Source organism: Notolepis coatsorum (genome assembly GCF_963971535.1).
Source record: "Notolepis coatsorum genome assembly, chromosome: 4".
Taxonomy (NCBI): domain Eukaryota; kingdom Metazoa; phylum Chordata; class Actinopteri; order Aulopiformes; family Paralepididae; genus Notolepis; species Notolepis coatsorum.
This window is the reverse complement of record NC_140168.1, coordinates 130999419-131014716: the sequence shown is the minus strand read 5'-3', so window position 1 is coordinate 131014716 and position 15298 is coordinate 130999419. Positions and strand designations below refer to the sequence as shown.

General features: G+C 45.5%; 1 protein-coding gene across 1 annotated transcript in view; it reads left to right on the top strand.

The window, feature by feature from the left end:
• Positions 1 to 15044, top strand: part of LOC311226694 (ras-related protein Rab-38-like) — a gene marked incomplete at both ends in the record, with an annotated part of 40353 nt that extends 25309 nt beyond the window's left edge. Inside the window, 2 exons of the mRNA XM_084312106.1 lie at positions 221 to 370; positions 14820 to 15044. Coding sequence (XP_084168232.1) covers positions 221 to 370; positions 14820 to 15044 — 375 coding nt within the window. The remainder of the gene's footprint in view (positions 1 to 220; positions 371 to 14819) is intronic.
• Between the last annotated feature and the right edge of the window lie 254 nt (positions 15045 to 15298).

The following is a 15298-nucleotide window of genomic DNA, read 5'->3' as shown; positions in this document are numbered from 1 at the left end:
TTCTTGATCCTCCAATCACAACTGTGAAGCAACGTGACATGGCTGTCACTCTGTTACATCGTTAGTCAGTATTCAAATCAAAGTCCCAGCTGCCACATGGCACGTTAAACTCCAGAAACGCGCCGAAACCACGCAAAACGAAACGCGACCGCGGTGCCTTTTACACTGTGACTTCACTGAACACAACTCACAACACAGACACTTCCTGCTTTTCCCACAGGTTGCCCAGGGCAACGGGAGGCCGGTCCCAGCCGTCCTATTGGCTAATAAGTGTGACCAGCAGCGTCATGGCCTGTGTGCCACGCTGCCCAAGCTGGAGAGCTTCTCCAGGGAGCACGGCTTCGTGGGCTGGTACGAGACCTCCGCCAAGGTGTGTTAACCCTTAACCCTAACCCTAACCCTCCGCCAAGGTGTGTTAACCCTAACCCTCCCCCAAGGTGTGTTAACCCTTTCACTGCCACACGACAGCTGGTTAACCCTTTGACTGTGACAATACACAGAAGGTTAGCCCTTTACTATCACACAACCGACGGCGAAGCTCCATCATTAGCATCATTAGCTCCGCAAATGTGTGGCAGTGAAAGCGTTAACCCTAACCCTCCGCCAAGGTGACTGTGTGTGTGTTTGTGTGTGAGAGAGAAAGAGCATTATTAGCAGTTATAATGCTATCAGAGGGGCGACAGTGGCTCAGGAGGTCAGAGCAGTCGATGTGTCCTTGAGCAAGACACTTAACCCCCTAATTGCTCCCGATGAGCAGGTTGGCAGGTTGGCACCGTCGGTGTGTGAATGTGTGAGTGAATGGGTAAAATGTGAGGAACAAATTGCAAAGAGCTTTAGGGTGGTTTCTCACTCACTGCTCTGTGTCGAATCAGAGCCGGCTCGCATCAGAAAATGGTGTGTCTGTCTGAGTGAGAACGCTGTCCCCCGTCCCCGCCCCCTGCTGATTCGTCCCCGGGGGCGCTGAACCTGGACGCCTGAAATAGGTGGTCTCAGGTGCGCGCTGAGTGGGGGCGGTTAGGCCTGGCAATTTTGTTTGCCATTGCTATGTCTATACATTGTTCAATGCATTTATTTCTATAGACCAGTGGTGCCCAACCAGTCGGCCGTGGTCGACCAGTAGATCAATGACATGCAATATAATTGCCACAAGCGATGGGATAATGTTAGCTTCTGAACAGGTTAGCTAACTAGCGTTTAGCCGTTAGCCATTGCTGTATACTATACTTTCTTGTTCGAATGCATTTATTTCTATTAGACCAGTGGTGCCCAACCAGTCGGCCGTGGTCGACCAGTAGATCGCTCAAAACGCTCAAAAGCGGACTCTACAACACCATCCATTCGTGATAAAATGGGGTGGGTTATATTGACAAGGCTTGACAACAGAGGTTCAAATATAACTTCATATTTATTGGCAATTTGTTCATTTTATATCAACATCCAGAGTCCGCAGTCGTGTTAAGACATTCCCGTTTAAATTTTCGGTCGACCAGTAGATCAATGACATTCAATATAATCGATGCGAGCAATGTTACTAGTAAAACTAGCGTTAGCCGTTAGCTTAGCGTTATTGTTAACCCTGCAAAACGATCAAAAGCGGACTCTACAACAGAGTTCCATTCGTGAGAAAAGGGGGGTGGGTTATATTGACAAGGCTTGACAACAGAGGGGCGGAGCTGAGCGATCATGGAGTAGACGTGTTTCACGTGAGCTCCCTTCTACCGTGCTGAATATACGTTTCTCCCCATTAGTCTTTATTTTATTTTTATTTGTTTTTTGTCTGTTTGCTAGGTCGTCGTGTTTAGTATACATTCATCAACTTTTTTCGACTTTCTACGATGGCGGGGGTGGAAACCAGAGCCATGAAAGAATTAGGCACGACACCGGCACCGCCGAGCATGGCTGCACCGTCTCCCGCTGTCGGGGAGTTAAGCGAAGCTGTGCTCTTGGTCATGACCAAGCTACACGCAGACTCTGAGACACGCATCGCAGAAGCACAGAAGAAAGTACACGCAGACTCTGAGGCACGCATCGCTGAAGCACAGAAGAAAGTGTTGGCGGATTTCTGTATCAGCCTCCGTCGTGAGATATCAGAGGAAATTCGGCTGGCGGTAGTACCGCTGACAGACAAGATGGAGGCGATACACGCTGCCTCATCGGCTAATGCTAACGAACTAGCCATGCTAACGACGGAGGTATCATCACAGTGTGAGAAGATGGCGGGTCTTGAATCCGCCCTGCTGGCTAGGCAGGCTGAAGTCAACAAACTACAGTCGGCGATGGAGGAGATGCAGTCCCGGGATAGACGCCACAACGTCAGGATTGTTGGAGTACCGGAGACCAGCGGTGAAGGCCGTCTCTCTGAGACCGTGCCCGAACTGCTGCAGAAGATACTAGGGACAGACGTCCTCCCTATGCCTCCTATCTGTGAGTCGGCCTACAGAGCGGGCAGGTTTTCTCCCGGCGTGAACAAAGAACCGAGGCCCATCATAGTCAAGCTGAACAGACTCCAACAGAGAGAAATCATCATGCGGTCGGCTCGTACCAGAAGGGGTACTCTGAGGCTTGGCGATCACAAAGTGGCCATTTTCGAGGACTTTACACCGGAGGTTCAAGCTCAGAGAGCCGAGTACAAGGTGGTCCTGACTAAGCTATGGAAACTAGGCCTGAGGCCCACGTTATTCGCTCCCGCGAAATTATCTGTGTTGGAGAAGGTCGGTGGTCAGCGTTTGTTTTGGTCGTTGGCTAGAGCGAAGGAGTATCTCGCGGAGACACCCGAGTCTGTTGCTTGATATCTATGGAGGGTGAGTGACTTGGCGGTTTGGGCCTATATACATTGATTAGGTCGACTATTCACAAACACTTGCTGTCATGCCCAGACATGCTAACTGTCCTCTGCCCATCCAACTAGCGGGGCTTCCCAATGACTTCTGTTACTTGCTAAAGCTGACCTCATGGTCGTACTTGTGTATCGCCTCTTTGGAAGCTAACGAGCTAGCTGAACAATGTACATAGTAGGCTAACGTGCTATCCGGATTCGTCACTAGCTTACGCGCTAGCCTCGGGCTAGCCAGCGGGCTTCGACTATGGTCTGCGCTGAGACATTTGAGACCCGTTAATGGTTACGTATTTTGGTTGATGTTGCTGTTCAAAGGGACATTGGTTTGCACAGTTCAAGAGTGACCGAGTCCCTAACTAACTTCTGGTATGCTTTCTATTTTTATATCCAGGTTGTTTTGAGCTTTGTTGATCCAAAGTAGATGCCAAGGTCGGTTGAATATGCATATACAATATTTGATAACAGGTTGGGTCGGGTATGGCTTGCACTTCATGGCTATATGGTTATATGGCTTGCACTCTAGCCATTACCCACTTTTCCTTTTCCTTTATTTTTTCTTTCCTATTGTCGTTGTTTTTATGTCATCTATATGCGCGATTTAAATGTGATCCGGTTCTACCTTGGACTAACTGCTGACTCGCCTTAATTTTGTTTTGAATTTTCCGTGAGCCACTTATGCTATAACGTTGATATATTAATATGCAGACTCCAAGGTAGATGGTTACAGGTTGATGCTGAGTAATTATATAATAATTATTGTCGCTGTTTTAATGGCATTTGAATGAGCAATTTAACTATGATCCGATCCTACCTTGGACTAACTGCTCCGACCGATATCTTTATTGAAACAATGTATTATATGGCTTGCACTATAGCCATTACCCTCTTTTCCTTCCCTTTTTTCTTTCTTACTGTCGCTGTTTTTATGTCATCCGTATACGCGATTTAAATGTGATCCGATTCTACCTTGGACTAACTGCTAATCTGCCTTAAATGTGTTTTGAATTTTCCGTGATCCACTTATGCTATAACGTTGCGACATTAATATGCAGACTCCAAGGTAGTTGGTTACAGGGTTGATGCTGAATGATTATATAATAATTAGTGTCGCTGTTTTAATGGCATTTGAATGAGCAATTTAACTGTGATTCGATCCTACCTTGGACTAACTGCTCCGACCGATATCTTTATTGAAACAATGTATGATGACAGGTGGTGTCAGGTGTTGCCTATTACCATCCCCGGATTGATTAATGAATGATTGTGTTTAATTCTATCCTTACATAGGTTATGTCATTTCAGCCGTTGTGCCTGATCAGAGGGACGGCTAAAGGGGTGCACTTTGACCATAACCCTTTTTTTTCCCTTCCTCCTTTTTTTTGTCATTGTTTAATTGACACTGTTCACACAATTTTGCACAATTAACCTGTGACCCGAACCTGCCTTAGACTATCGGCTGGGATGCTTTAATTTAATTTTGTTTTGAATTTCCCTATACCCTTTTGGGCTATAACAATGTGATGTTGAAGCGCAGATTCGGAAATAGAGGGCTGCAGGTTGATGCGGAGTTATTATTTAATAATGGCTATTTTTACCATTATGGTTGTCTCATGTTGGGGCCAGGGCTCAGGTGGTTTTCGACCGATATCTTTATTGAATTCTATTTTATTATTATTTGTGTTTATTGGACTAGTGGGGGTTTACTCAGGGGTTTATCTAGAGGGGGGTGGGAGTGGGGAGCGTCTTATTGATCCATGTCTCTAGTGGGAAGTGATAGGAAGATGACCATCCTCAGTGGATGGGGCATAGGGTGGGGATTGGAGAGTGGGTATAGGGGAACTTATAGTAGGACGGGTGGGTTAGGGTTTAGAGTAGAAGGAGGGGGGGTTGTAGCTGGGGTGGTATTTTTATGTGTTCTATGTACTGTTGTCTTATATATGTGTAAGTGTTCCTCCTCTGAACTCCTGGGATTGACCGTCCGGGCCCGCCGGGATCGGCACCTCTGTACTCAGCCTGGCTGCACGGGTATGTTCTCTACGCACTTATACAAGCTCGACCATGGCTAAATTGAATATTTTAATTTGGAACGCAGGAGGGCTTAACGCCCCACACAAGCGTGCCAGTGTCCTTTGGCTATTGAAGAGGAGAAATATTGACCTTGCTCTCCTTAGTGAGACGCATTTAATGGTAGGTGACGTGTCAAGACTGGCAAATCGGCAATATCACGTTATCTCCTCATCCTCAGCCGATGATAAGACGAAAGGAGTAGTCATAGTTACAAGACGTAACCTTGATATCAAAATCTTGGATGTATGGTCGGACACGGGGGGAAGGATTACTATAGCAAAAGTTGAATTCTTGCATAGGAAGATGGCTATAATAGCATTGTATGCTCCTAACACATTTGATTCAGCGTTCTATAATACAATCACGAAGAATATGTTGGAGCTTAATGGATACGCTCTCATTGTGGGTGGCGATTTTAATGCGTGCTGGGATGCGGAGATGGATAGGTCCGGGCCCTCTGAAACGAGCGACCAGAAACGGGCCTCTGAGGCCCTCAGGATGTGGGCCAAAGACACGGGGCTCACAGACCTCTGGCGCTTATGCAACCCCACCCTCAGAGATTACTCCCACCTGTCAGCCAGACACAAAAGCTTCTCTCGAATTGACTATGCATTCGCGTCCCCTAATATGTTTGATAGTTTCGATGTCTCATTGGTTCCCTTGGCTCTCTCAGACCACAAGGGGATTTTCCTTACGGCAACCTTTGGCAGGCTCTCCGCAAGAGCTCCCAGATGGCGTTTTAATTCGACCTTGCTAAAGAACGATGACTTCTGTTCTGAGTTCAGGAGTAAACTAGCTGAATTTTTGCAGATCAACGTTGGCACAGTAGAAGACCCTAGGGTCCTGTGGAACGCATTGAAAGGATTCATCAGGGGTCATGTCACACTATTTGCCTCCAATTTGCGAAAATCCCGGTCAAAAAAGCTAGAAGGACTGGAATCATTATATGCGGACCTATACGCATCCTTGCAAACTGACTATAATGAACGACTAAACACACAACGTAAGATAGTCAAAAAAGAAATAAACTCCATACTTAAACAACAGTCTGAGTTTTTGATACATAGGACAAGACAAAATTACTATTTTCACGGCTCCAGACCTAGCCATCTATTGGCAATGAAAATACGCTCAAATGATCATTTCTCGGATATCCCCTCGATTAGGACGAGCCAGGGTGCAGTCACTACTGATTCGAAAAAGATCAATGACACTTTTAAAGAGTTTTACTCACAGTTATATAGCTCAGAGGGTAATCTGGATGACTCTAGATTTGAATCGTTCATTGGCGGGCTTGAGATACCCCACATTTCTGAGGAAGAGGCCAAGGAACTGGGGAGACCGATTACTCTCGTAGAATTGAGGGAGACTATTGTTGAAATGCAGAGGGGTAAGGCGCCAGGCTGGGATGGTATTCCACCCGAAGTGTATTTAGCTTTCTGGGACCAACTGGGTCCATTGATGCTCGATATGATCAATTACGCTATCGAACAAGGGGAGTTCTCAAGAGATGTCAATATGGCGTTGATTTCTTTACTTCTCAAAAAGGACAAAGATCCCAATGATTGTGGTAGCTATAGACCCTTGAGTCTTCTCGGGGCCGATTTAAAGGTGTTTGCCAAGGTGCTGGCCCGTCGCCTGCAGAGATTTATGTCTGTATTGGTACACTGCGATCAAACTGGTTTTATCCCGGGGCGTCTGGCTGCAGATAATCTTAGGAGGCTGTTGCATGTAATCGATAACAGTAAAGACAATACAACTCCATCCACAGTTCTGTCTTTGGATGCCATGAAGGCGTTTGACAGACTTGAGTGGTCATACCTGTGGAAGGTACTTGAGGTCATGGGTCTTGGAAAGAGTTTTATTCATATGATTAAAGTCCTGTATGCCTCGCCGTCTGCGATGATACTGACAGGCAAAAACTGTTCCACACTCTTTCCAGTCTCCAGATCTTCTAGACAGGGTTGCCCTCTGAGCCCGGGACTGTTCGCGCTTTCCCTCGAACCTTTGGCCCAATTTATTAGGCAATCGGAGGACATCGTCCCCATAATGGTCAACAATACTCCACACAAAATTGCTCTCTATGCGGATGACCTGCTGATTTTCATGGACGACCCCTCCCGGTCGGCCACAAAATTATTGAGGATAATCGACGACTTTGGTAAACTGTCAGGTTTTAAGATTAACTGGAACAAATCAGCCTGCCTACCTCTTAATGAACTGGCCAAGGCGGTACGACTACCAGCTGATATCCCCATAGTAGAACATTTTAAATACTTGGGCATAGAGATATTCCCCACGCTGAACCAAACTACTAAGTACAACTTCACGGGTACTTATGATAAAATACGCCAGGATCTAGACAGGTGGTCGTCCCTTCCTAACTCCTTACAAGCCCGGGCTTCCATAATCAAAATGAACATCCTGCCTAGGATAAATTTTATTAGCTCAATGCTCCCCCTGCCCCCTCCAATAGACCACTGGCGCAAGGTACAATCGATGGTATCTAAGTTTGTCTGGAATAACAAACGCCCGAGAATCAAAAGGGCTACTACTCAACGTAGGAAACAAGATGGGGGCCTCGCAATCCCTGATTTTAAACTTTATTTCTGGTCCTTTTCACTGAGACCTCTGATGTGCTGGCTAGACCCTGTAGAGGCTGTATCTTGGCGCTCCTTAGAAGCGGCGGCGGTGTCTCCGCTAAGATTGCAGGATGTAGTGTACTCCACTGTCTCTATTGCGAAATGCCGGCTGAGGTATGGACCGATCATAACTCACGTGATCCAAACGTGGCGTAATGTACAGAGGTCGTGTGGGGTTAAATGCCCTTGGCACCTGGACTCTCCAATTTTTAATAACCAGCAATTACTTGTTGGACACAAGCCGGTTAATATTCCTCAATGGCAAAGGAGGGGAGTGCATACTCTGGAGGATATTTATGATAAGAACGGCCTCCGTGCGTTTCAGGACTTAAGAGAATTTTATGATCTTCCCGGCGAGTCCTTCTTTCTTTACCTTCAACTAAGGTCAGCACTGAGGGCGTATGGCGTACCGTGGGCTCAAGCCTTGCACCCACACCCCTTCCTCAGGCTCATAGTGGACAGGACGACATCCAGAGGGTTTGTCTCCGACTTTTATACGCTCTTAATTCAATCCACGTATAAAAATTTATCATTGGATACAATCTGGCGTGTGGATATCCCGGAGATGGACCCCGAGTTTGACTGGGATGATGTTTGGGCAAATGTGGCATTATCTTCCCGCAACCCCAATCACCAGCAAATTAATTTTAATTATATTCATAGGACCTATCTTACACCTAGGAAGCTATTTGCTATGGGACTGATAACCGACTCTCGGTGCACTTTGTGCTCTCAAAAGGCCACTGGCACTTATATGCATATGTATTGGGATTGCCCACCAGTGGCCCGCTTCTGGAGGTCAATAACGGACAAACTTTCAGATCTGTGTGGCTTAACTATCCCATTCACAGCTGTTACGCTACTCCTGAACGATATAACGACACTACCCGCGTCCGTACAACTGAAAAGGGTTGTCCTAGCGGGCGTCACAGCAGCGAAGAAGCTAATAGCAATGAGATGGAAGGAGCCTGAGAAGCTTACAATGATTAACTGGTCCCTAACTCTATTGGATGTGATTTATCTTGAGATATCCACAGCCCGGGTGATTGGGGTGGGGCAGGCTGGAATTGACCTGTGGTTCGCAGCAGCTGAGAAGGTAAAGACCGCAGTGTGCGGCTGAGCGGGGTTGGGGTGCGTGTTCGGGTGAGTCCGGCGGTCTCTTGGGAGGGGGAGGAGGAAATGTTTTTGTCTGTCTTGTCCCTTGTCTTGTCATCTTGAGTTTAGCTGGGGATATTATGGGGGGGCAGCTATTTAACTATTTCTTCACTGTCTGGCCACTTTTACACGGTCTCTGTGAGTCTATGGAACACCTCTACAGGTTTTTGTTTTTTCATGAAGGTTCATTGCTCTGTTTTCAGGTCGTGTTCCCCCAAAAAATGGTCCTTGTGGTGGGTTGGAGATGTACGTTTTATTAATATGGGGTCACACGGCCGGGAATCGGGGCTGAACACTGGGAAAGACCATTTATTAGATAGTACCCCGTGGAATCAATTTAGTAGGTTGAACTCTGGTTTCTTTTCTCTTGTCTGTATAATTGTTAGTCTGTATTATTATTATTGTTTTGTTATTTTGTTATTTTCTTGTGAAGTTCTATGTATTGTGATTGTGGTTAATGTGTTGTCTTGTTTCGTGAGAATGTCAATAAAAAAATTTGATCAAAAAAAAAAAAAGGCTTGACAACAGAGGTTCAAATATAACTTCATATTTATTAGTTATTTGTTTCTTTATATCAACATCCATTCTCCAGTCTCCGTGTTAACACTTCCTGTGTTTACATTTCGAGCGTGACATCATCGACTACGGCAAGCTTACAAGCTCAAAACGCAAACCGTAAAACAAAACCCAGAGCGCACCCAGACTGAAGTGTGTACACAAACTAGAGGGGGGAGAGGGGGGGGGGGGGGGAGTTCGGCACGGAACTCGGAATGAGGACGGCACGGAGCTGATTTCGACCCCGATGTTGAGTGAGAAAGCCCCCTTAGATAAAAGCGCTATATAAAAAATGCAGCCATTTACCATTTATAATGCTATCAGATGATCATCTAGTATGATGTCTATGTGCATGTGCATGGGGCCGTGGGCGTCCATGTGTGTGCGGTGCCCGTGTCTGAAGCCAATTAGTGCTTTTTCATGGAATGCAAATATTATTATATATCTCACGCTGCCATCTGGTGTCACTCTCTCTCTTTCTTTTTCTCTCCCCCCTCTATATACAAAATGTCACTTTGTGTTTTCTTAATGCATTCCTTCACACCTCCCCTCCTCTCTCACCTCAGCAAAACAGACGGCGTCTCAGTTACAGTGGGTGACAATATTGTCGCAAGGAAAGATGAAATTACATACCTAGGTTCCATCCTAGAGGCAAATCTTTCCTGTGACAAAATGGCATTCAATGTAATAAAAAAGGTCAACCAACGAACTAGATTCTTGTACCGGATCTCCTCTCTGGTAAACAAGAATACCCTGAAGACTCTGGCAGGAGCACTCATTCAAGGGTACTACGACTATGCTTGCACCTCATGGTACCAAAGCACCTCAAAGGCGCTAAAAACAAGATTACAAACATCACAAAACAAACTGGTCAGACTACTACTTGACCTTACTCCTAGAACCCACCTCACCCCTGCCCACTTTGACAACCTAGGATGGCTTAGAGTAGACGACAGTCAGGGGCGGAGCTAGGGGGTGGCTACCTGGGCTCAAGCCCCGGATGTATTCTGAAAAGCCCCGAATCTATTTAAAAAAAAAAAAAAAAAATTTTTTTTTTACAATTCATCATTGTTACATGAAAATATGTTTGCACCAGATTTAGCAGAAGCTAATTTCCATCTGTGGTCTATCCAGCTGCTAACTGTATTTGAGTGAGTTAAGTCTTGGTGTTATGGTAGACTCAGACCTAAGCTTTAAATCACAATCAACAAGTTGACAAAAACTTCTTCCACCTTAGAAACATAGCTAAAGTACGGCCATTTATAAATCAAAAGGACGCTGAAAACCAGATCCATGCCTTTATCTCAAGCCAACTCGACTACTGTAATGCACTCCTTACCGGCCTCCCGAAAAAATACGATGAAAACTATTTTATTGCAATGCACTATTGCATTATTTTATTCTATTTTACTAACTATTTTATTGCACTGCACTATTTTACTTTGTATCAGTGAATCATAGACGCCTGGCCATAAGAGCATTCGGAGCATCTCTGCTCTCCCACTATTGAACTTGGGGGAGCAAAGGTATGATCTTGCTCCACCACTTTTTGATTATATGAAAAATATGATATATCCCCCCCCCCAATATATACGTTATGGTTAACTGAGTTTTATAGTGAAAAGAGCAGCTTTATTGGTCAAGATTGAAGGCTCTATATTGCAGGAAATTGCACGTACAGGTTCATTAAATTCAAAAAATATCTGTCGTGGAGAGGGTCGTGCCTGACCCCCTCCAAACCACCCCTTGCCTGCACAAAAAAAAATTTGAAAAAAAAACAAAAAAATATTAAAAAAATAAAGGGGGCCCATCTGGGCTAAGCCCCGGATCTCCTACAATCCTAAATCCGCCCCTGGACAGAGTACCACAACTTGCAATGGGCCTGGTCTACAAGATACACTATACGACTAAGGTACATGTCAAAATACTTCCCAAAGGTCAGTGAATACCACGACCACAACACCAGAGGGAGCTCAACAAATCATGTTAAACCCAGATTCCGCTCAAACAAGGGACTAAACACGTTTCGCAATTATGCCACTGTAACGGAGGTACCGCAGTCTATCCACAGTCACGAGGGACAGTAAGTGAAGTGGCTGTGGATGTTAAGCGGTACTGCAAGTAAACTCACTCCCCAGAGGCATCCAGACCCAATAGCAAGAAGTGAATTCACCTCTTGGTATAGTGGTCTGTGATGCCGCCCGCAACACGGGAGACCGGGGTTCAACTCCCACTCAGGGCGATCCCTTAACAGGGGTCGAATCGAAAAACACAATGCAGAGTAAGATCACACCGGCTACACGTGGTGCCGATAGACCCGGATGCCCTGTGTGGGGTGAGTGTAACGGAGGTACCGCAATCTATCCACAGTCACGAGTGACAGTAAGTGAAGTGGCTGTGGACGTTAAGCGGTACTGCAAGTAAACTCACTCCCCAGAGGCATCCAGACCCAATAGCAAGAAGTGAATTCACCTCTTGGTATAGTGGTCTGTGATGCCGCCCGTGACGCGGGAGACCGGGGTTCAACTCCCACTCAGGGCGATCCCTTAACAGGGGTCGAATCGAAAAACACAATGCAGAGTAAGATCACACCGGATACACCACATCAATGTGGAATGCCCTACCCAAAGCCGTAAAATAATGTGAATCCCTATCCACATTCAAAACCGCTCTGAAAGAGCACCTACGGGAGGCTGCAATTTGAAACTGGCCACTGTAAATGTCCAAACGTCACTATGAATTGAAAATGGGGGACCCTGATGTAAACAAGACAAACGTCTTTCTCTGGTCTGCATCCCCTTAACATTTGTGTGTATTGAGCCGTACTGTATTGTACCCCCCCACCCTCTCTCCCCTCTTTCTTTCTCTCTCTCTCTCTCTCTCTCTCTCTGCACGCATGTTTGTGAAAGAAGGCTGAAGATGGGCCAATCTAACTTTCCAATTAGTCCTTAGACCACTCTGTGTGTGTGTATGTGTATGTGTGTGTGTGTGTGTGTGTGTGTGTGTGTGTGTGTGTGTGTGTGTGTGTGTGTGTGTGTGTGTGTGTGTGTGCGCGCGCGTGTGCGCGTGTGTGTGTGTGTCGGTATACTGTATATAGAAGCAATTAACCTCTGTCTCTATCTATCTCCGTCTCTCTTCCCCTCTCTTTCTCTCTCTCTGTCCCTCCCTATCTCTCTTTACCCCCCCCCTCTCTCTCTCTTGTCAATTCAATTCAATGGGGCTTCATTGACATGGGAAACATATGTTTACATTGCCAAAGCCAGTGTTAAAACAAACAAAATAAAGCAAAACAATCAAACAGAGAAAACAAAAGAAATCAGTACATTACAGAAGGAATTTCTTGTACAGTCTTTATGGTGGTTGTATTCCGTTGGATGTCCTTTTCTTGTCACAGCAGCTCACAAATCTTGCTGCTGTGTTTGCACATTGTTGTATTGTATTTCATGTTGTATTGTAGCCCAGCTGTCAGAAACTGTACATTGTAACGTTATATAACGCAACGTTATATAATGTTATTTCGCGTTTTTATTCATAATGTTATTTCGTGTGACAACACAGCACAGCTGTCAGAAACTGCACATTGAGGGGGTTTGAATCACTGTACATCAGTGGAGGCTGCTGACAAAATTTTTAGGTGAAGCACAAATTATTATATTATATATTAAATTATATTTTTTAAACATCCCCAACGCTGCAACACCCCCATTCCTCCCAGGTGTCAGGCTCCTCATTCGCTTCCATTCATTTTGGGGACCATGTTTAAATATCGGAGATTAACGTTATTTCGATTGATATGAATAGCTAGTTACGTTTATATAGAGAGATGATAAATTAATTAAACGTAAAAAAAAAGAAAAAAAAAATTTAAGTGATTCGAACTTGTCACCAACTGACCATAGGCTTCACAGCAAGCTGACGAACGAGTTGAGCTAACCGTCGATGTTAAAACTGAGTGACGAATGTATAATTTACACTTGTGCCAATTGCCTACTTATTATTAAGCTAGGTATTGTGCGAGCGTTGCTTGATTAACCTGCGTGGTTATTATGTAGGGGGGATTACGAATGCATAATGCCGCGGCAACCTATTAATATTACCTATGCGACCTATGTGACGAGAGACGCGTCACTCGTTGGAGGCTCACGCCGAACGAGCATATTCACGAAGGAGAGCGCCTCTGCCTCGCCGCGGTCACGTGGGCGTCGTGGCCAATCAGCGAAACGCGACCTATGTGACGAGAGACGCGTCACTCGTTGGAGGCTCACGCCGAACGAGCGTATTCACGAAGGAGAGCGCCTCTGCCGCGCCGTGGTCACGTGGGCATCGTGGCCAATCAGAGAAACGCTGAACGAAACGCTGAACGCAAGTTAGTTACCTTAAGTGTTCACGCAGCCAGGCCACTGTCAGAAAGTGGTGTTGTTATCCAGCAGGGGGCACTCTGAACAATGCCCCTGTTATGGTGACAACAAGGACACCATACAGCTTGAGTGCCGTCCTTCGGAAGAGACGTTAAACCGAGGTCCCGGCTGAGGTCCTCTTAAAGAACCAGGGCATCTGTCACGAAGAGTAGGGGGTTCCCCGACGTTCCCAATCAGGTCTCTGACATCAAGGCCACCTAATCATCCCTCCCCCTTAATTGGCTGATATAAATCCTTGTCTCCTGAGCCTTTCAGCCATTGGTCAGTGTGATGTAAGATAAGATATGATAGCCCAAGGTTGGACGTCTACATTGTAAAGTTCTTTGAGTGTCTAGAAAAGTGCTATATTAATTAATTAATTAATTGCCTTTGTCTGGTTTCATCAACCTCAAGTCTGCCTCAACCAGGAACACTAGATGTGCTGCAAGGAGGGACTGTACAATCCCTTTAAAAAAAAAGTGCATTTGGCCAGGCCGTCTTTTCATATAGAGCATCCCACCAATGGAACTCAATACCTCAAACAATTAGAGTGTCCACATCATTATCACTCATTCAAGTGCAGGGTTAAAGAATGGCTCATTGAAAACCAGAATTGTCAACACTGAGATGTGTGTGTGTGTGTGTGTGTGTGTGTGTGTGTGTGTGTGTGTGTGTGTGTGTGTGTGTGTGTGTGCGTGTGCGTGTGCGTGTGCGTGTGCGTGTGCGTGTGTGTGTGTGTGTGTGTGTGGATATGGTGCGTTTGTCTATGTCTGGGTCTTTTAATATGTGCTCTGTCCTTGTGTCCATGACTGTATTGTGCCCTGTATCCCTATTCTAATGTTATTTATCTTGATTTTATTCTGTTTTTATTGCTAACCCTTTTTCACACAGGGTTTTAGCCTGTACCTTCTGGCAGGGGGACTGCCAATGGAAATTAGCCTTTTGGCAAAAATTGGGTGCATTTGCATCTGTAAAATGTTTTATTAATGTACGCTGTCCCCCTTGATCAAATAAAGTAAACCTAACCTAACCTAACCTAACCTCTCTCTCTCTCTCTCTCTCTCTATCTCTCTCTCTCTCTCTCTCTCTCTCTCTCTCTCTCTCTCTCTCTCTCTCTCTCTCTCTCTCTCTCTCTCTCTCTCTCTCTCTCTCTCTCTCTCTCTTCAGGACAACACCAACATCGACGCGGCCATCACATGTTTGCTGCAGGGCATTATAGCGGTGGAGGCGGAGCGAGCTGCAAGTGTCGCTGCCTCCGCCGCCGCCAACAAGAGCGAACCGGACCCCACCGTCCTGGTGCTGCCTCGTTTCGACTACACCATCAAGGAGAAGGCACACCCCACCCCTGCCTGCTCTGGGTGCTCCAAGCACACACACAGGGACAGGGACTGAATATGAAAATAAAATTTGATTATGAAAAAAAGAATAAAAAAAATACACTGACAGATTTGTGTTCATTGTGCTGCTTTTATAAAGCCTCAAATGACGGCTTACAATATTTCATGGAAGCAAAGTGTTTATTTAGTTTGTCTAAGATTTAAAAAGGTTTAAACTTTACAGCACTGACAAAGTTGAACAAAGTACTGTACAAGTCCCACAACATAAAAAATGTAAAATAAAAAAAAATTTAAAATAAAGATTTCGAA